The sequence below is a fragment of the Rattus norvegicus genome, chromosome 1 (assembly GCF_036323735.1).
Source record: "Rattus norvegicus strain BN/NHsdMcwi chromosome 1, GRCr8, whole genome shotgun sequence".
NCBI lineage: Eukaryota > Metazoa > Chordata > Mammalia > Rodentia > Muridae > Rattus > Rattus norvegicus.
In genome coordinates, this window is record NC_086019.1 from 210,429,243 (window position 1) to 210,451,681 (window position 22,439).

The window sequence follows — 22,439 nt, forward strand, 5'->3', positions numbered from 1 at the left end:
CTCAGGCAGGTGCTTACTTCTGTATGGATGTGACAACCTCAAATGTCTCCTTCAGGTCCCAACCACCTGCTTTACTTTAAAGCCTTTGTTTTTCATTGAGTAGTGTACAAGAGGTTCTGGCTCCAGCCCTGAGTGGTTGAAAAGTCACCTAACCAGTCCGTGCCTCAATGTCCCTATGTGTAAATTGGGACCCACAATGCTTTCGACCTCTGGGGATTACCCTGAGGGACAAATAAGGCGGTATACCAGATCGCTATGAACGATGCCTGGTTAGGGGTTCAGGATGTGACCCTAGTTATTGTTGTGCGGCACCCCTTATCCGACTGAAAGATCCAAGGGGTGGGGCTTCGCCATACCCCAGGCGTGGGTGCAAGCCACTCCGGATCTTCCGCCCCAAGCTCCCGGAGGACCAAACCGCCTTTCTCGCACCGGTTGAGCCCGAAGAGAGTAAAGAGTGGCCAAGTCGTGGAGAGGTTGTCACTCAGTAGGTGCTCAAGGAGCGGCCGGTGGCAGCACGGGGGACCCAACGCACGTTCCCTCCCCACCTCCCGAGTGGTAACGCTCCGGTGGCCCACATGGTTTTGAAGGGTGTTTCTGCTTCCAACGACACCCATCCCCACAACAAAGAAACTCGCCATCCCAAGCCGCCTCCCCTCGGTGCACCCCGGAGGCACAGCGGGACCGAATCGCCGTGCGCCCGCAGCTGCCCTCCCCCGAAATCGCAGATGGGGAGCTGTCCCTGGTAGGTGCAGGTGCGCGAGGGACGGGGGCGGGGGCCAACCCCGCGGGGCAGCGAGCGGCCGGCAATCTAGGTGGCGCCCGCCGGGCGCGCGGCGACGCCGCCTCCACCGAGATTTAAAGGGCAGCCGGGCGGAGGGATCTTCGAACAACGCTCGGTGCGATCCCTCCGCCTCGAGGCTCAGCGACGGCAACGACGCGGCTTCTTTGGAAAAATCGCCCTTGTGCCTCCGCCGTCGGGTGCCGCGGCGGAGAACTTCATTTTTTCTGGTGTCTCTCCGCCTCTTCCCGCAGAATTCCGTCGAAGCCTTCACGGCCACTAGCGCGGGGCAAAGGAACGCGCACGCTCGGTGTCGGCGTGGTGTCCCTCCGCCGTCATCCGTGGACTCATTTTCGTGTCCTTCCACCGAGCCCGGGCGGTGTCCGGGTGGCTCACCGGGGGCGGCGACGCGTCTGCGGCGCGGCAGCGAGGCACGGGGGCTATGAGGTGAGGACGCCCGGGGACCGGAGGCGGCACCCGGCGCTGCGCGAGAACGCAGGACGCGAAGCCCCGAAGCCGGCGGATGCCCCCCAGATCCCGCGACTGCGCGCGAGGTGGAGGTGAGGCCCGAGGTCTGTGAGGCGGGGGTGGCCCAGCGCTGCGAGCTAGGGCTCGGGGACAGGGGCTGGGCGCGGGCCGCGGTGGCGGCTGTGGCGGCAGTGTTGGGGGGGCCCTCGGCGGACGCGGACTCCTTTATTTCCCCCCTCCCGTCAGCGGAGGCAGCGGGCGGTGCTACGTCCATGCCGCCATATTGGATTTTACTCTCCAATTTTTTCTGAGGAAATATTTTTTGGTGATTAATTTTTTGGAGGGACGAAAAAGTGTAGTCAAGCTCCTCGGAAGCTCGGTAGAAGAGCTCTTGGATGGGCCCGGTGCTGGAAGACGGGCCGTGCTGGCGGTGAGCCGCGGAGGACGTACGTGCGTGCGTGCGGGAACCGGGCCGCGGGGCGGGGCTGCGGGGCCGGGACGACCGGGCGAGCGCGGCCTGCAGTGGTGGAGGCGGCCGGAAGGGAGCAGTAGCGGTCGGCGAGGGCCGGGTCGCGGCCGCACGAGGGGAGCTGCTCGGCCGCTCGGGATTGGGGGACTGTGTTTTTCCTCTTCTCCAATGGGCGGCTGTCGAGCGTCTCGCCCAATCTGCTCGCGCTGGCGCGCCGAACTTTCGGTTGTTTTTGTTTTGGCCCGAGCCTCGTTTCCTGTCGCTCCAGGCTCAGCCTGTCGCTCTTCAGTTCGCTCCCTCCCCTCTTCGTGCTGTCCCGCGGCGTCGCGGGGGGTGAGGGGGACCAAGCTCGAGCGGAGCGCTGTGGTACTGGGGTCTCTCGATCTGTCATCCGCTCATTCGGCCGGAGTGCGAGGAGGAGACGTGAAGTTCATCTTGAACTTTCTGACGGCGTTCACTCTTGAGAGAGTTCCCTCCAGAGGAGCAGACAAGATGAACCACCTGAATTGATGATTTTTTTTTTAAAAAACCTGCCTTCTAAACTTAAAACTATTTAACACAGAGAGGCCTGTGAGGTTGGGAGACTGCGGAGTGGATGGATTCCTTAGAGGAACTCGCTTCTCCCTGTAATTTTTCCCGGGTCCTTTTTTTTTTTTTTTTTTTTTTTTAAATTGACAGCAACGCCAGCCAGTTTGGGTAATTAGTAGACAAAACATAAGCCCTTTCAGAGGCGAGGAGGAAGTTACTTGTTGCCTGAAAAGATCTCGGATTTTGCGCATGAAGTCCATGCCTTAAGAGTGAATTGTCAAAGACATGTTTACTGTGTAGATGCAGTTTTGACCTCACTAGAAGCTCGCTCTTGGATTAAAGTGTGCAAATGTTTAGATGTCGTATGTGGGAAAACAATAGTTTTTGAGTCTAGCCTCTTGACATCGTACATTCTACTCCTCCCAAGCCCACACTAGTTTCCCATACCTGGTGCCTTTTGGCCGTCCAGTCTCCGGCGATCCCACACCCTTTCTTCTGTCCCAGAATACAGAAAATCCCCAAGAGAGTGTAGCTTGCTGCTGGCACGGTCTTTTGAACAAGCATCCTGGCTGGCCCTCAACAGAAAGCAGGATTCCTCTGTTCCCTGAACGTCTTTGTACATACATTGGTTTTCTTGTGAGCCTGTTGAGTCTTGTACTAAGATTTATTTGGTCCACTTTAGCACAGGTGTTCAGCAGTCACTTCATGAAAGAGATAATTTGTTAATTTCTAGCTTGTCAAGCTTCTTTGTAGTTTTAAAAAATGTATCCAGTCAGTGTCATTGAAAGTTTTTTAAAAATTGTTATAAAAGAGAAAAAGAAAAGAAGCAGAACTCTTACCTTTAGAGAACTTATGCTTCAAGAGGACAGTAGGCCCCCGTTCTTTCCCTGTGATTGAAACCTAACTCTTTCAAGTACCATTTCCAAGGACTTTCCTTTTTCTCCCAAGTGCTCTTTTGAATGTGTTTTAACTCACTGTGGTGACACTGGGCTACTACTACTCTGAGCTCTCCATACTTGTAGAAGACACCAGTGGACAGTGCCTAGGAAGGCTGGGCTGCAGAAATGTATGCAGATGAGATGAGAGGGGTGTGTCCTGGGATGTTTGTGTGGTTGAACAGGTGTTTTATAGGTGGGTGGAGCAGTCTCTTTAAGTTTCCCTTTGGGTCATCAGTGGATCTTACCTCCTATGCAGTCATCTTCTATGCAGCTATCAGCTTGTAGGTTTATAATGCTCAGCTATGTGTCTGGGTTGTACAACAGATTAGTGTATAGCATCTGAGAAGCTCCCTGTCTTCAGGAGTACTTTTACAGTGGCTTGCAGAACAAATGCAAATCATTATGATTCCATCCATTATTTTGTGCTTTTGTTTGTCACATGTGAACTTTATCTTCTCCATTCAACAAAATCCTTTTCTCTGGTCAAAAGGTCTGGGACTTTGCTAGCTCTAGAGCACTCTTTACTAGTAAAAACAAGGGATCATATGGTGTCACATTATTGTTTGCCTAGCATAAATTGAGTAACTGTAGGGAGAGACAACTCGGGGTGGTTGTATCTCAGGTAGAGCTAGATACTAGCTCTATGTGTATGTGTGACCTTTGCATTTTCTGGCTTTAATGACTTTGTTTTGGGAGTGAATAAAACACTTGATTTACTAGCGTGTCAGTGGAGAAAAAGGAAAGACTCATAAATCAAAGTTTCTGACTAACTGATGGACTTCAGTGCAGCAAAGTGAGTTCCGCTCTTCCAGAGTTCCTGAGTTCAGTTCCTGGTACCCACATTAGCTGACTCATTTCAGCCCCAGGGAATCTGACATTTCTGGCTTCTAAGAGCACTTGTACTCATGTGCACATAACCACACACTCACACATAATTAAAAGTAGTAAAATGATCATTTAGAAAATACTCTTAAGGGGTTGGGGATTTAGCTCAGTGGTTCAGACCCCAGCTCCCAAAAAAAAAAAAAAATACTCTTAAACTTGAAGTATGAATTAAAATCCCTGCAGATTTTTAAATATATTCAAAGTTATGTGTATGAGTTGTTTTACCTAGATATGTGCCTCTAGTACCCCGCCCCCCCCAGAGATCAAAGAGGACATCCAGTCCCTTAGAACCTGAGTTAGCAATGGTTAGGAACCACTGTGTGGGTTCTGGTAACTGAATTTGGGTCCTTTGCAAGAGTAACAGGTGCGCATCACCACTGAGCTGTCTCTGCAGCTCCTGAACTTTGGAGTTAAGTGGCCAAGTTCTATAAACATACTGTATAGACAAGTGTTCTTAGTGAGCAGTCCAGGAGCTTTCAATCAGGGAGGGGGAGAGGCATGTTGTGAACAACCTCCTTTAAAATTCATTGTCCATATCTGCATTCTTCCTTCTAATAGGAGATTGTTAAATACAATTTTTTATAGTAGGTATCATTTTAGTCCCCCCTCCAAATAATTGAATGCTTCCTAAAGATTAGAAGTACCAATGAGAGGAAAGGTGCCTGATCAATATTTAAACTATTTTTGTTCAGTATAATCTGAAATCCATTTTTTCCTATGCAAACACTTTCTAAAGTGTCTGAGCATGGTGTCTGGCATGTGCTTATAATCCTAGCCCTCTAGAGATAAGAGACTCAAATTGAAAGTCAGCCTAAACTACCTGGTAAGACTCTGTTTCGGAAAGCCAAAACAAGGTCTGTCGGTGTGACACATGTCTTTAATTCTAACACTTGAGAGGCAGAGGCAGGCAGATCTCTGAGTTTGAGACTAGCCTGGTCTACAGAGCAAATTCCATGTCAGCCAGGGCTACACAGAGAAACTCTTATCTCCAACCCCTCTCCCCCCAGAGAAGAAGCCAAAACAAACATAGTTTAAAGCTACACATACAACTTGTTTTAGTCCCTAATTTTTAGTTATATGCATATTTTTTTAAATGCACTGTAGGGGTTTTTTTTATAGCAACTCCATCTATACAATAATCACCCTAGCCTATTTTTTATAAATTTGTATTAATTTCTAGTGATATTTTTTCTTTTTAAATTTTTTTTTGAGAAAGCAGATTTCCCATATTATATTGTTTAAGCCAGAAAGTTAGAATAAGTGAATTTTCATGTGCCTGAAACCATTTACAGCTTTGTATCAGCCTTTGTTATCTTAGTTTCACAATGAGGAAAAATAGTACCCACACTCTATAAGTCTCTAAGTGACATTTTATTTTGCCATTCTCATCCCATAGTGCCCAGGGACAGTCAAACCAATTAGCATCTGCTGCCTCAGGCCTCAGGCCCTGAGTTGAGGCTAGCTGGTGTGGAAATGGCACAAGCTCAGACACCTTTGAACTCTAGGGTTGTGTATAAACTATGATGCTGTTTATAAATATAATTTCGGGGCTGGTCAGAGGACACCCCCCCCCCGGAGCTGAGGACCGAACCCAGGGCCTTGCGCTTGCTAGACAATCGCTCTACCACTGAGCTAAATCCCCAACCCCCAGAGGACTCTTACTGTAAGAGTTGGTACTGTGTTACAGCAGTCTCTGCTGTCACTCACTGTGTTCAAGGCACTGATGCGGCCAGGTGTTTGTTTCTGAAGAATGATTGGGGACATTCTCTCCAAAGTTACTTCTAGTCCTAAATTCTACTCCATCTTCCTGTACCTTCCCATTTCTAAGAACCACTCCAGTTACATTTACCATATACATTTGGTTTACTTAGCTCATCTTCAGGCGTCACATGGTTTTATGTCTTTTGAAGTGTCAGAAGAGGCTTTACACAGTGCAGGTGGTTTTCAGATTGAGATATTAGCATACATCAGTGGTCTGAAAATCTTGATATTTAAGCCTCACATGGCTCCTGCTTGCTAGGATCTCAGCAGCATGTCTTCATTTGTGTGTAATAGGGCACATTAAACAAGTAAACAGACCCAGAGGCTTTTGTCTGTGATCAGCTCTTTTACTGTTTTGATTGTGGCTCAGCCTGTACTAAATTTCAACAAGAGTTTGAGACCCAGCATTGCTACCTGTGATAGAAATGTATTTGAGCAGCAAAATTCACTCCTGAGCCTTCTTGTTTGTGATGCTAATATCAGTGGAGTAGCTGAGCCATGAGCCCTTAGTCACACATGCTACTCTGAGTATTATAGCCCCTGGTACAGGTGGTAGGCCACCTGCATTTGTGTTCCCCCTTAAAGAAGCACCAGGTCAGCATTTTTCCAAACAGCATTTTAAACATTTTACTTTATTTGTGTGTGTCTGAGTGTGTGAATGTAGGTGTTCATGGAATCCAAAAGAAGGTTTTGGATCCTCTGAAGTTGATAGTGAGATACCTGAAGGAGATAGTACCTGATGTGGGCGCTGGCAACTGAACTCTGGTCCTCTAAAAGAGCAGCAAGTGCTTTTACCCACAGAGTATTTTCAACCTTGGAGTTGTAGCTTTTTTCTGAAGGTGGAAGCTCTTGTGGGCCCTCTAGTGTTCCATGGCCACAACAACTATTCCAGCACCATGAACAGTGCCTGAATGCCAGCAGGCTTTTGCTGTGTTTGTGGAATGAATGGATTCCAGGTCTGCAGAATGAATCATTTCATCTGATTTATAGGACGAGATGAAGTATCTGATGTGTCTGAATGACTCAGTGATCTCTGAAGAGTATTTTTATTTTCAAGGCAATGCCTGCATTGCATCATATAGAGTATATATTTATACTGAGCCCACATACTGAGAATAAAGGGTCCTTGACCCTTCAGCCAGTGAACTAGTATAGTGTCTGTGACTAGAGAGCCTAGTAGGAAACCTTTCCCCTTCCAGAAAGAAGCAGAAGCAGCCTCACTCAGGGTCCTAGAAAGTTCAAAGTTAATTGGCTTTTAAAAACGTTTGGTGAATAGAAGTAAATAGCCAAAGTGCTTTCCCCACACCATGATCCTCTCTATGTTTTCATTTTTTTTTCCTGATTAAAGTCTCAATGTATCTTTTAATTTTTTCACATCTTTGTAGTTCTTACCAGATCGTGGTTATTTTAGATGACTACATATGTAGTCTCTTCACACACTGAAGCTCTATGAAGGCAGAAGCTATTACCATTCTATTCTACTATCTTCACTTATGGGGCAAGTATATCCAAAGATTTACATTGAGGCTTTATCGCTTCTTTGTATGTTACTAAGAATGTACAATCTGACCTTGGCTATCTTGCCTAATTCTTCTGGCCTTGTTCTCATTAATACATTGAGGAAGACAGTGGTAGCATTGTATTACAGGGTTGTGTGTGGACTCGTGATGTGCTACTCAGTCTTTGGTACAGCTCTGAGTCAAAGTGAAGCCATGGTGTGGAGAGCCCAGAACACTAGTTAAGAGATTGCATCTATTGTGCCACATAGACCCTGTTCCCTCACTGTAGGTGAGGTGCTGCTTTGTAAGACATGGCTCTCTTGTCTAGTGCCTGTGTATCTTGCTCATCCTTGTTTCCTTCCTTGACATTGAACTTCCTATGATAAAGCTCAGAGTACGTTGTTTTCTTGTGTGTCATGTAGCAATAATAATAATTAGTCAAATAACTTGCTACTTAAGTCTGCATGGGTTTTAAATTTATTTTATGAGAGCATCTCACTAAGTAGTGGCCTCAAACATTAGGCCCCCTGCCTCAGCCTCCCGAGTAGCTGGGATTACAGGTGTGGGCCATTGTGGCCAACTGAGTTTCTTCCTTTGGTTTTTATTTTTGCCCATGTCAAAGAAACTGTCAGAGTGTTTGTGTGAATTTATGCTACATCTGAGGGTGTCTCCTAAGGGGTTTGGGTCTCCTGGAGCTGAAGTTACAGTCAGCTACCCAATGTGAATGCTGGAAGCTAAATTTGGGTCCTCTGCAAGAACATTATGTTCTGTTAACTGTTTAACCATCTCCCTTAGCCCCTGAGGCTGAGACATTTTGCAGTAGAGATGATAAAATATTTTTAAAAGATTTATTTATTTATGTATATGAGTATATTGTCGCTTCTTCAGACACACTAGAATAGGGCATCAGATCCCATTACAAATGGTTGTGAGCCACTCTGTGGGTGCTGAGATTTGAACTCAGGACCTTTGGAAGAATAGTCAGTGCTCTTAACCGCTGAGCCATCTCCAGCCATCTCTCCACCTTTTTTGCTCAGAAGTTTGGAGCTAGGAGCTATAGAAGCTGTACTTACTGGAATGTGGCAGTAGGTGACATCTATTTCTAGAAAAGGGACCGAAAGTACAGCAAAGGAAATATTGGTTGTATTGGCCCTTGTTTGTATTGGGTGTTACTATTGAGTGAGCCCTGATCAGGTGGAAAAATGGAGACAGTGGTTTTGTGGACTTTCTTTACAATAACATAGCTAAAACTTTCATTTTAGAAATACTTACTGAGGCTATTGGAGTCAAGGAGTGTCTTTTACATAAACTATGGTCGAACACTCCAAATGTGGAGGTAGAAGAAACTGTCAGTATTTTTTCTCCTGAAGCATTTGGAGAAGACTGTATTTCAGGTCCAACTGTAGATCCACAGCCAAATACTGTAGCTGCCTAGTCAGAACTTATCAGTTGAGGGGTTTTAGTGTTTACATGTTTTGCTAAATCAAAATTTTTATCTAAGCAGGCTTTTGATAAAATAGAATAATGTCAGCCATGACACTGCTCAGAAGTGGTTATTTGGCTTAACACTCACCACTTTAGTACCTAATTGTATAGCGGAGAAGCCAGCTGTATTTTTAGAACCCATGCAAGTCTGTACCTATGTCTCATACCTCTAATCACAGGGGAAATAACTTTGAAGATACTTTCAATATATTGGTTCTATAAGAACACTTTTGATTGTAGTGGCATTTTGTATGCTTCTAGTCTGATGACAAGTTTTTACCTTGGTGTACTTTGTCATGGTCTTTGTAGCAGTTTTCCTTTGGGTATTGGAGCAAACTACCTGGTTCTTGATTAATAATTAATTAATTAATTAATTAATTTCCAGAATCTTCAGCGAGATAGAGCCTTTTTTATTTTTTTATGTTTCTTTGAGTGCATGAATACCATAATGTTCATATAGGAAGGCAGAAGATAACTGTGTGGGTCCCACGAATTGATCTCAGGTCATCAGGTGGGACATCTTTACCCAGTGAGTCATGTCACTGGTACTGCAATCTGCTTTTTAACTTCTGTTTTCTTTTCAGCCATTTGGGATTGTTCCTGCCACTGTATGCTTTCTCTAAGATAAAACACACAGAAAGTTCAGCATGTTAAACTTGTTCAGGAGTTCTTGGTAATGTCATAGAAATTATGTTAAAATTCTTTATAGTCACTCAGAATGAATTTTTTTTAATTATTTATTTATTGTATTTATATGAGTACATTGTCACTGTCTTCAGACACACCAGAAGAGGGCATCAGATCCCTTTAGAGATGGTTATGAGCCACCATGTGGTTGCTGGGAATTGAACTCAGGACCTCTGGAAGAGAAGTCAGTACTCTTTTTTTTTTTTTTTTTCTTGTTCTTTTTTTTCGGAGCTGGGGACTGAACCCAGGACCTTGCGCTTCCTAGGTAAGCGCTCTACCACTGAGCTAAATCCCCAGCCCCGAGAAGTCAGTACTCTTAACCACTGAGCCATCTCTCCAGTCCCAGAATGAATGTTTTTATTTCTACAACATTAAAAAAATTTTTTAGGGGTTGGGGATTTAGCTCAGGGGTAGAGCGCTTGCCTAGCAAGTGCAAGGCCCTGGGTTCGGGCCCCAGCTCCGGGAAAAAAAAATTTTTTTAAGTAATTTTCTTTCAATTTGTGTCTAACCTGCTTGTATGTTTGTACGAAACATGTGTGCCTTGTGCCTGTGGAGGCCAGAAGAGGGCATCAGATCCCCCTGGAACTGAAGTTAAAAGTTACAAGAGGTTCTGAGCTGCCATATGGGTGCTAAGAACTAAACCTGGGTCCTCTGCAACCAGTGCCCCTAACCTCTCAGCCATCTCTCAAGTCCTCTCTGCAGAATTTAAAAAGTAGTTTTGTACAAAGTTAAACTCTCCCATCTTGAAGTTACATTTGGAAGCAGTGTCCTCCAAATGGCCAAGACTGCAAACTCAGGAACCTACCAGCACTGTGCTTTCATCCAGTGACTGGGTGGGAAGATGCCCATTGTTGTTGGGCACAGGATACTTCCTGAGTCGAGTACATTTACTGAGACAACTATGTTTTCTTCTGAATTGAGTGTTTTTCTGAATATAAGTAAGTAAGCATTTAGGGAAAATGGTACCCTGTCCCCTAAATGCAGCTGTAGTGTTCTCATGCAGGGAGGTGTGGTGGTGGAGGGGCACTCCGTCTTACTGATATTATGTCATGGTGTGAGTATGAGTTCCCATTTCTACCTCAGTTTTTTAGGAGGGATGGATTATTTTGTACTTTATTTGAGATGGGGATCTCACTATGTAGTTGGCCTCAAATTTATCATCTTTTTAAGCCTCCAGACTAGCCTTCTGAATTTCCTAAGTACTTTCTTATTTAAACAGTTTTCTAATGTGCTTCATGCTGATCCTAATTTGCACCCTCCATATCCAACCTTGTGATTGGTCCTAGAACCTGAGAAACATTGCCTCTTCCCATTGCCTCTTCCCCCACTTGTTGATCCAGTGACACTCTTCCTTTGTGTTGATGAACCAACCTCTTGAGAATGATGCTGCCATCCCTAGTTACCGTTCCTCAGAATTTAGTTGCATCATTTTCAGAGAGTGCAGGGTCACCCCTTGGGACTTTATCATCTTCCACTTAGATAAGCATGTCACTGCAGCCCAGAGAATTAACTTTTTAAATAGAGTATTCTGGATTTATTCTTTGACAATATCATACATAAAACAATGTATCTTGATCATACCCTCCAACTTTTCCCTCCACTCCTCCCAGCAACCCCCCCCAACATACTCTTTCCTCTTTTCCTTTTTTTGGGGGGGAGGGGAGGTGTGTGGCTCTCTATCTGTAAGCCCCTGAGTCCTGTTAGTATAGAATCACTTGCTGGAATACTGACTGTTGCTGCTGTCTTGATCTTGTACAGATAACCACAATGGTAGTGAGTCCATGAGAGAGTTCCTGGTTCACAGCACTCCCCCATCATCCTATTTTTACATTCTTTCCACCTCTTCCTCCTTGATGCTCTCTGAGCCATGGAGTAGGGTTTGATATAGATGTCCCATATTGGGCTGAACACTCAGCACTTTGGACCACTTTGAGACTCTGGATTCAATGCTAACCATTGAAGAAAGAAACTTGTCTGCCCAAAGCTGAGTGCAACATTAACCTGTGTGCGTAAACATAAATATTTAGGAAACAGTTTGACCTGTCCATCTAGCAAGTCAACAGTAGTAGGTTTCCCCACCACCCTCACCCCCTTTTTCCTTTGAGGCCAGGTCTTATACGGCTCAGACTGACATCAAACTTGTTATGTCCCTGAGGCTGCTGTTTTAACTGCCAATCCTCCTGCCTCTGCACCACAAGTACTGGAATGATAAGCATCCATTACCATGTCCACCAGATGTTAAAAAGTTTTAACATGGGGACTGGACTGGTGGCTCCCGCCTTATGGCCTCCAAGGTTGCTAGGTACACACACATGGTATACATAAAGGTATACATGCAAAATACTCGTGTTAATATAAAAGTAAGTGGGGCTGGAGAGGTGGCTCAGTAGTTAATCACTTACTGCTGTTGTAGAGGATCTGGGTTTGGTAGCTCACAACTGTAACTCAGGTTCCAGGGGATCCATCTCTTTCTTCTCACTTTTAACAGCTTCTACAGGCATATGATAAATATGCATACACTCAGGTATTATGAAAATAAATAAATAAAATTACTAGGGCTAGAGTGATAGTTCAGCAGTTAAGAGCACTGACTATTCTTCCAGAGGTCCTGAGTTCAATTCCCAGCAATCACAGACTGGCTCACAACTATCTGTAATGAGATCTGATCCCCTCTTCTGGTATGTCTGGAGGGTATACTCACATACATTAAAAATAATAATAAAATTACTAAAAGAGTAGTGTGTGATTTTAACTGTTGTGAGCCATTTACATTTTAACCTCTCAAATAAATTTTAGAAATTTAACTGAGACCCTAAACAATCTCAAATTAATCAGTGTTTCTAGCATTCCTCAGTCCCTCAATTTAATTGACATTTATCTTTCCTGGCATTTAAGACTTCTTCTTTGGCTAATCTTCCTCTTTGTCCTGCCATTGTTTTTTAGCACAGACTGTATTTCTGAGTGCATGTTTAGAGACACTGCATCCATGTACGATGTTCATTCCTTAGCAGGGCTGCCTCAGTCATCAGTGGTCTGTCCTAACTTGCCTTCTGAATCTCTGCTCCCTCTACCCAAGATGACTTTTTTTTTTTTTTTTTCTGGAGCTGGGGACCGAACCCAGGACCTTAGCAAGCGCTCTACCACTGAGCTAAATCTCCAACCCCCCAAGATGACTTAAGTGCTGTTCCTGGGCTGTTTTTGCTCCTTCTTCCTTCATGGGCTGCTTTGTCCTTGTCTTGACTTTTGATTATTAGCTAGTCTTCTTAGCTCTTAGACCTGCTTTATCCACACCAGGCCTAGATAAATTTGGATCTGTGGCTTGAAATCCTATAAGTACCACAGTACCAGGTGGTATTCCCCAGCCTGTTTCTCAACCCTGGGCATCTAGAAATGACCAAAGCCTAAGATTCCTATAGTTTCTGTCAGCTGCCTCAAGATTCTTCTATAGGAAGTATGAGTTCTCATTGTCTGACCTCTACATTTAGTCTCAGTGCTGTTCATGAAACCTTCAGAGAAGACCCAGAGTCAGCCATTTCTTGTTACCCATGCAGGCCAGTGTTGCATCTCTGCTTTTAAATTGTGAGCTTTTCACAACAGTAACCTGCTAGTATGGTCCTTTAAAACTGAAATGATGTTAACGTCACTCTGCTTCCTGTGTTTCTGAAAGAATAAATTCTGTCTCCAAGTGCTTTCTAAAACCTATCTTCTGTTGCCTATCCTTTCAGCATCTCTGCCCTACCCTGCCTCTCTAACCTTTTGTCTACCCTGCCACACTAGACTGTGAAGGTGTTTCTGCTCTAGGCTAGTGTTTGCCTTCAAAGTACACTTTTGATTGCTGCAGCTGGCTTCCTGTTTTCCCCTCAGCTTTCTTAAAAAAAGTTATCACACTTGCTTGACCAGAACACTCCTGATTATTCTGCTTCTCTTTTCACTAAGGTGTTTATTTTTCATTTGTTTTGTTTTCGTTTTTTGAGACAGGGTTTCTCTATGTAGCTCTGGCTGTCCTATGAATACCAGTGTATAGGTATCTGTGTAGTTGGTGCTTTAAGTTAAAGGTTTATGTGTATGAGTGTTAAGCCTGCATATGTTTGTGCACCATATGCAAGCCTGTGCCTTAGGAAGCTAGAAGAGAGTGTTATATTCCCCTGGGACTTGAGTAGCAGAGTTCTGAGTCATTTGGGTGCCGAGAGCTGAACCTGGGTCCTCTGCAAGAGCAGCAAATTTTTCTTTTTTCTTTTTTTCGGAACTGGGGACCGAACCCAGGGCCTTGCACTTGCTAGGCAAGCGCTCTACCACTGAGCTAAATCCCCAACCCCGCAGCAAATGTTCTTAACTAATCAGATATTTCTTCACCCTCTTGATTGAATTTTTGGTTTTTGTTTTTCAAATTATTGTATATGTGCCATGGTGCACAAGTGGAGGCCAACTTCTGCCTTTATGTGTGTGGATCCTGGAAATGGAACTCAAATTACCAAACTTATAAGGAAAGCCCTCTTACCCACTGGGCCATCTCAGTTGCTTTGATTACTAATTTATCATTTCTTAGTATGTTTTTCCCACAGGTGACCTGGGGAAATGGATCAGTTGGTAAAGTGCCTGGCACACACCCATGAGGAGCTGAGTTCAGGTCTCAGGAACCTATGTAAAAGCTGGATTTAGCAATATATTACAAAATTAGGTAACAAACCATCTATTCCTTTAATCAGGGAAGCAGAGGCAGGAAAATATCTGTGAGTTTGAAGCCAGCCATGTCTACACAGCAAGCTCCTATACAAAATTCTTTAATTCCAACAGAGTCCCATTCAGGATCCTTTGCTGAGCTATATACACAGCATTGTGTCTTGGAAATTGTGTTACTCTTGACTGACACACTGCCTACATTGTGGACCTGTTCAGACAGCAGCTTCGGTTGATCACATTGTAGCAGCCCTGTTGTTGTTCTTTGGTAGTTAACCTACATTCAGTTATAGTGAGAGCAACTTGCAGTGACTAAAGTGCTCTTCCTGGAATGATTTGCTGGTGAGCTTTTCCTAAAACTTAGAAAGAATCCTTGGTAGAATTTTTGGCAGGTTAAATTTCTGTGAATTCTGTTCTGTGAATTTTCTTAGAAAATTGGTCTATCTTTTTCCTGGCAGATAGTACAGTGAAGGAATGATTAGAGCAATTGTTCTCACATTAACTTGTGCACCACACAGAGGTCTTGTCACACCTGGGGTTCCTGCTTCAAATCTTGTGAGTGGGACTATAAGTCATAATTTAAAGATTCTGCATAGAGCAGTTGCTGTCCCATTGGGACCCATGTTCTAACCCAGCACCCAAGTCATGCATCCATCACAAATCTAACTCCATCTCTAAAGGATCTGCCCCCTTCTGGCCTCTGTTGGCACCTGCACACACATCACATAAAGTCTTTAAAGCCATGTCTGTCTATCCTCTTCTACAGTTACACTTAGGACTCCTAAAAACACATTCTTGAGTTATTATTCATAAGTGGTCTGTCACATGGGACATTCTTGGGAGTTTCCAAAAGGATCAAAAGTGCTTTAGTTGTCTTTGTTTTGTTTTTCCTAGAGGTACAGAACTAAAACAAAGTGCTGAGCAGAGGACTGGAGAAATGGCCTAGGAATTAAAAGTACTGTCTGTTCTTCCAGATGACCTGGATTCAATTCCCAGCTCCTATATGTCAGCTCAACACTGTAACTCCACTTCCAGGGGATCCAACACCCTTACACAGAATGCATACAGGCAAAATACCAATGTACATGAAATAAAAACAAATTTAGGGGTTGGGGATTTAGCTCAGTGGTAGAGCGCTTGCCTAGCAAGCTCAAGGCCCTGGGTTCAGTCCTCAGCTCTCCCCCCCCCCCCCAAAACAAATTTAAGCTAAATGCTGAGCCAAAAATATAGGGAAGTCATAGTATATGTATATCCTACCTTATCTGTGATTGACAGATCACAATATGTGATTGAGCCTTAGCACTGTGGGTATCTAATAGAAGATTTGAAATGGTCAGGCAAAAACTAATTAGAATTTCAAGACAATATGGACATATCACTGCAGTGTGGTCTAGACCCTCCTAACAGCTAAGGGAGATCATCAACCCGCAGTATGTTGTCCCAGCTGAGGGTGGAGACAAAATGTCTGGATTCTGGGCTGAAAAGAAGGCTCAGTGGTTAAGAGCACTGGCTGCTCTTCAGAGGACCTGGGTTCCATCCCCAACATGCACATGGTAGTTCAGAACTGTCAGTGTGGGGCTGGAGAGATGGCTCAGTGGTTAAGAGCACTGACTGCTCTTCCAGAGGTCCTGAGTTCAATTCCCAGCAACCACATGGTGGCTCACAACCATCTGTAAAGAGATCCAATGCCCTCTTCTGGTGTATCTGAGGATAGCTACAGTGTACTTATATATAATAAATGAATAAATCTTAAAAAAAAAAAAAAAAAAAGAACTGTCAGTGTGTAATGCACTTCCACATGGTCTGACACCTTCTAATGACTTTGAGTACCTGGCATGCATGCATTGCATACATACAAGCAAAATACCCATACGCAGAAAGTAAAAATAAGTATGTTTTAATTGGTTCTTTAATTTTAAAAACATATTTGGGGGTTGGGGGGAGTGGTCTTATGGAATAGTGCTCCTGTGGAGGTGGACAGTCTTCTTTCAGGAGTTGGTTCTTCCCTTTTACTATGTAGGTTCTGGGATCAAACACAGGTTGCTGGCTTTAGTGCCAAACAATTTTGTCTACTGAGCTGTCTTGTTGCTTTCCTAGAGGATCTGAGTTTGGTTCCTACACTCACAGTTACAGTTGCTGTTAATTCTAGCTCTAAAGAGTATCCAGCATCTCCCAAGGGCACTACCCACAGGTGGCATACAGTAATGTAATTCTTTCTTTCTTCCCAAGCTTAAACATTGTACATGGTACTTGATCATCAGTAAAGTCTTTAGACAAAATTCAGCCCTGAAGAGATGGTTTAGTGGTTTAGCACATGTACTGCTCTTGGTAGAAGAACGGAGTTTAATTCCCAACATCCACATCAGGCAGCTCATAACCTCCTATAATTCCATCTTCTCAGAACTGTACGTTTCTGGCCTTCAAGGACACCAGAACTTGCACAAACATCCACACAGACACACAACTTAAAAATAATAAATCTTTGAGCTGGAGAGATGGCTCAGCAGTTAAGAGCACTGACTGCTCTTCCAGAGGTCCTGAGTTCAAATCCCAGCAGCCACATGGTGACTCACAACCATCTGTAATGAGGTCTGATGCCTTCTTCTGGTGTGTCTGAAGACAGCGACAGTAATAGGTAATAGATAAATAAATCTTTAAAAAAAATAAATCTTAAAAAGAAAAAAAAAAGGTCTTTAAGCAAAATGAGTTTAATGATGATCCTGTGAGAACTGAAAGACAGTGAAATAAAAGCTAAACAGCGGCTGAATTTAGATAGAAACACCCAGAGGGAAGGACCTCAGAGACGCTTATCTTCACATCATCTAGGCGTCTTCACCTTCTAGCTGAGCCTGCTTGCTTTTTTTTAAAAAGCCCTCTGTGAAGTTATACAAAGAACTCTGAGGACACATAGAAATTGATGTGTTGTGTTTGTATCATTAAAGGTTTACCTTCCTTGGAGTCCTTCATTATTTATCATGAGGCTAGGGGCGTGGTTCAGTGGTAGAATACATGTTTAGCCTGTGTGAGACCCTGGTGTCAGTTCCATTGCTCTCAGTAATGGTTATCACTTGTAGTTTTCTATGCCTTTATGAAGACAAAGACCCAGTATCTGTTATCAGGAGAGCCATGGCTAGAAGCGCTGAGTTGCATTGTTTCTCTTGCAAGCGCACTGCAGCTTTTCATCCGCACTAGTGGAGTTGTGCTAGTACTCACAGATTCCCTTCAGTACTGAGGGTCTTCAGTTCTGCATTTTTCTCATTTGCAAGCTTTAGTTTCTCTTGAACTACAGTGCAACTCCCTTGTGAGGAACATTAGCAGCAGTAACTGTGACCTATCAGACCCTCAAATAAATCCCCATTCCCAAATCCAGCTCATTAATGTTCAGAAAGTGAAGAATATTGTATATACATTGTTTCCTTAAATTTGCTTGCCATTGTGAGGCACAGTTACACATGTTTCCAAATGGGTATGGATATGGGTCCTTAAATGCCTTCAAACAGCAGAAAGATAGGAAATTCATATCATGATTCTGGAGATCAGAAGACAGCTTGGGAGAGGTGATTCTTTTCTTTCAATCTATGGGGCCTGGAATCAGACTTGAGACATCAGGCTTGGTGCATGTCAGGTTCTTACACGTAAGTAGAGAATTCCTAGGTTTCAGTTGTCCCTTTTGGGAGTGAACAGAACTTCACTTATATGGCTTTTCTTAAGCTTTCCTATGAACAAAGGAGGCACTTCCCTTGTATTTTACTCTGAGTTCATAGAGTGTTACCAAACTGTATCAGTGGGTTCTTGAGCTGTGCATAGGCAGAGATGCTTCTCAGTTCTTGGTAACTGAGAAGGGAAATGTTAATGGAACTAGAGGTCTGCTGTGGGAAGCGTGGGGCACTGCAGTCATGACTGATATATGGTGGAAGGGAGACAAGAATGGTCTGTGTCTTTATTACAGTCTGTTGACATGGTCTTTCATATATTTACCTCCTGTTTTGTTTTCATGTTTTGTTTCTGTCAGGAGAGAACATTGAAATTATTCTCTAAGCTATCTGAAGAGAGTGACTAAATGCTCCTGGGTCAGGCTGTCTGTGGGTATGAAGTGGTTGGGAGACTCCAAGAACATGGTGGTGAATGGCAGGAGAAATGGAAGCAAGTTGTCTAATGACCATCAGCAGAATCAATCCAAATTACAGCACGCGGGCAAGGACGCCCTGAAGACTGGCAGAAACGCTGTTGAGAGGCGGCCCAACAGATGTACGTACCTTCGTCTCACTGGGTTTGCTGGCGGTCGCCCATATTCCCTCAGCTTCCTTGTTGTTACACTCCCTTGTTCTCACAGTCAGCAGATTGGTTTGTTTGTTTGTTTGTTTGTTTTTCTTTTCTTCTCCTTTTGTCATTGGGGGTAGGGTATGCTCCATTATGTTGCTCAGGTTCTCCTCCTGGCCTCAAGTGATTCTTCTGCTTCAGCCTCCCAAGTAGCTAGCACTACAGACACACTAGCAGTTTGGGTTCTTACCATGTAAAATGTAAAACTTAAGTGTCATGCTTTATGTAATCTTTTTTAAAAATTATTTATTTAGTTCCCAAATGTTACTCCCCTTCTTGGTCCCCCCTCCCAGAGTTCTTCACCCCATCTCCCCTCCCCACTTTATATATGATGCTTTTTTTTTTTTTACCCATAGCTTGTAGAAAGCTGATTTGTTCTGTAGGAGTTTTTAAAAAATGCTACTGCTGAATTTCTTATAAGTATAAATAAATGCCTTGCTGTAACTTCCAAAAGTGCTTCATGGAGCAAGCTGAACCATACTCCATGAGGAGTGGATGGATCAAAGATGGTCCTTAGAACACCCTCACGATCCTTGCCGTCTATTCAAGAAACCCTATGATGAGAAGTCACTTCCAAACCTCTGTGGTTCTTGGTGGGGATGAGGCATTTTGTTTTGTTTTGTTTACATTCCGAGTGTCCCCCTTCACAGTCTTTACAATCCCCCACCTCATCCCCCCTTCCCTTTGCCTCCCACTTCTAGCATCCCTCTTTTCTGGGGCATCAAGCCTCCACAAAACCAATCGACAAGGCCTTTTTTTTTTTTTTTTTTGGAGCTGGGGACTGAACCCAGGGCCTTGAGCTTGCTAGGCAAGCGCTCTACCACTGAGCTAAATCCCCAACCCCAAGGCCATTTTTTTTTTTTTTTGAGAATTGAGGAAGTTATAGGATTAGTTTCTTTTTCTTGTCCCCTCTCCAAAATAAAATGCCCTAGAACAAACATATGTGTGAGTAGAGAGTTACAGGAATATCATCCAGAAGTGTCTACATCCATGTTAAGGATGACTTTCTCAGTCTGTGCTTTTCCTAACATTAGTCAGCCACTGTGAAGTTCCTTAGTTGGGTTGGGTCTGCCTCGGGCTCTTCAGCTTTGTCGGCAGATGCTGTTTACTGGGCTCAGGCACCTTTACTCTTTCCAGATGAGCTCAGATCAATGTGTTGTAGAAAGTGGGGCATAATTCTTGCTTGGAATTAAGAATGTGAGGGAGTACAAATAACTAGCTCTTCTCTGCAGGGACCCATGTTCATGACTGAGGTCAACATAGGCTAAAACTATGCCCTCTCAGTAGCATTGCAGTGGTCAGAAAACAGGCATTTTTGAAGTTTTTAAATTGCTGGCTTCTTGCACATTGTAAAAGTTTTTAGTTTTAAGTTAAATTGTGGGAGATACAGAATGTAGAGAAGACAGCATTATGCTGAATGTTGTTGGAGAGAGAGCCAGTGACAGAGAAGGATCACATAAAGTGCTCTATATCAAAGAAGATGGTCAGCCCGACTTAAAACTAGGACCCAGAACACACAAAGCTAAATGCTGACAGCCCTGGAGAGAAAGTAGACACTGCAGCAAGAAATCAGGTACTGGAGCAGTCCACCTTCAGTAATGGGTGCAACAACAGGCCAGAAGTGAACAGGAACAGGGTAGATTTTTTTTTTTTTTTTTTTTTTTGGAGCTGGGGACCGAACCCAGGGCCTTCTGCTTGCTAGGCAAGCGCTCTACCACTGAGCTAAATCCCCAACCCCAGATTTTTAAAGCCCTGTAAATCAGCTAACTAATCAGGTATCAGCATAACATTCCATTCCATTCTTATTTCTCAAGTATACATGGAACTATGCCAGGCCATGTAACAAATAAGCAGACTTAAAAGGGGTAAACTCATTTAAATGTTTACACAGAGTAAATATTAAAGTCAATACAAATTTTACTACTACACACTCATGAATGACTGTTGATTCAAAGAAGAAATTAAAAGGGAAACCAAATTGAGCAGGTTGGCACATACCTCTTTATCCCAGCGTTTGGGAGGCAGAAGAAGAAAAGGTCCTGTGAGTTCAAGGGCACCCTGGGAGAAATAAACCCAAATAAACTTGTAACAAGTAGTCATTTAAAATCAGCAGAGCCTACCCACAAAGAAAGCCTCAGGCTCAGAGGGTTTAATTGTTGTATTCTCTGAGATGTCTCAAGAATTGACACCAGTACTTGAGAAAATCTTAGGAATACTTGTAACTTATTTTCTTACCCTGATGCCAAAACTAGACATCACAAAAGTACAGAGTGTGGCACTATATCTGAATATGAACAAAAATATTCTTCACAAAATAGCAGCATATCATTCATTCTAAGGGTGGAGACCATTTTCCTAGAATCCCATCTCCAGGGCCTTGGGGGGTAGTTCGTTCTGTCTGTCTGTCTGTCTCTCTGTCTGTCTGTCTGTCTGTCTGTCTGTCTGTCTGTCTGTCTGTAACTTGACAGGCTTGAGAGATAGCTCAGCGGTTAAGAGCACTGACTGCACTTCCAGAGGACCTGAGTTCAAATCCCAGCAACTGTAGGGTGGCTCACAGTCATCTGTAATGGGGTCTGATGCCCCTTTAGGCATGAAGATACACATGCAGATAGACCACTCATACATAAAATAAATATGTAAATAAATCTCCTAAAGAAAATTTTGTTTATTATTCTCAGCATTCTAAAGGCTGATACAGGAGGATTACTAAGAGTTCAGAACCAGCCAAGACTTCGTGAAGAGAACCTTGCTCAAAAGAATAACAATCTAAGGATGTAGCCTGATGATAAGTGATTCAGCTAGGGTGTAGGAGGTTCCAGGTTCAGCCTCAAGCACAACAGAAACATTTCATTTACAGTGCCGTCCAAAACAGTAGCAATGAGAATCTACAAAGTATTCATATATTTCTGAAAACTAAAAAATGCTGTTGAAAAAGATTGAAGACTTGGGCTGGAGAGATGACTCAGTGGTTAAGAGCAATGAGTGCACTTCCAGGAGTCCTGAGTTCGATTCCCAGCAACCACATGGTGGCTCACAGCCATCTGTCCTGGGATCTGATGGTCTTTTTTTTGGCATGTAGGTGAACATACGGACAGAGCACTCATATGTAAAGTAAGTAAACCTTTCTTAAACCTTGAAGGCCTAATGGATGGAGTAACATGTTGCTTGTTTCTTGATTAGGCAACAGACAGCAATACTCTCCAGGTGATTCTGTCACAACAGAATAGCAAACATTGATTGGAGTCATGGAGAGTAAAGTTAGGAAACTCTGCTTCCTCTGTTTCAAAGCTTCCTTCACTGCTGCAGTAATCAGCACAAGGGTGTCCAGCACATCTGTGCTCCTGGAGTACATTTAAGAACAAGAATAATAGCACAGTTTAGATCTTTCAACAAGGGTAGAAGGGTTTGCTAGGACTGACACTCAGGGCTTCTAGATAAGTGTTTCTCCACTAAGCTGCATTCTCCTTCCCTTCCCTTCCTTTCCCTTCCCTTCCCTTCCCTTCCCTTCCCTTCCCTTCCCTTCCTTTCCCTTCCCTTTCCTTCCTTTCTTCCTTTCTTCCTTTCTTCCTTTCTTCCTTTCTTCCTTTCTTCCTTTCTTCCTTTCTTCCACCAGGAAAAATATGATGAAGGAGAATTAGGTCTCTGTATCCAGAGTGAAGTGAACCCAGCACACCATGTGTGTGAAACATTAAAGCAAACACAGGCAACATTTTCCTAACCTCACAAGGGGCAATGTTCTTTTTTAATAGGACATTTAAAAAAACACAAGGAACAAGAAAAAAAATCACCTAAAAGTAAAAAGACAACAACCATAGAATGGAGTGGGGGAACTAAATCATATGTCTACAAAGGGCCATCTCCAGTATATACAAAGAGTTCTTGAAAGCCAAGGTGAAAGACAGAACCCAATTTCAAAATAGATTACAGACCGAAGTAGACATATT

At 43.7% G+C, this 22,439-nt stretch overlaps 1 protein-coding gene across 6 annotated transcripts in view; it reads left to right on the forward strand.

Annotated features, from left to right (window-relative positions):
• Positions 1–429: 429 nt before the first annotated feature.
• Kmt5b (lysine methyltransferase 5B) overlaps positions 430–22,439 on the forward strand; it is a 49,371-nt gene continuing 27,361 nt past the window's right edge. For 3 of the 6 annotated variants that reach the window (XM_039083667.2, XM_039083648.2, XM_039083671.2), the window contains exons 1-2: positions 1,200–1,338; positions 18,188–18,423. In XM_039083667.2, coding sequence (XP_038939595.1) covers positions 18,264–18,423 — 160 coding nt within the window. In that variant the 5' untranslated portion in view covers positions 1,200–1,338; positions 18,188–18,263. Of the gene's footprint in view, positions 743–1,032; positions 1,351–1,555; positions 1,693–18,187; positions 18,424–22,439 lie in introns of those variants that run through there. The other 3 variants (NM_001108512.2, XM_039083639.2, XM_039083642.1) reach the window with 3 other exon arrangements.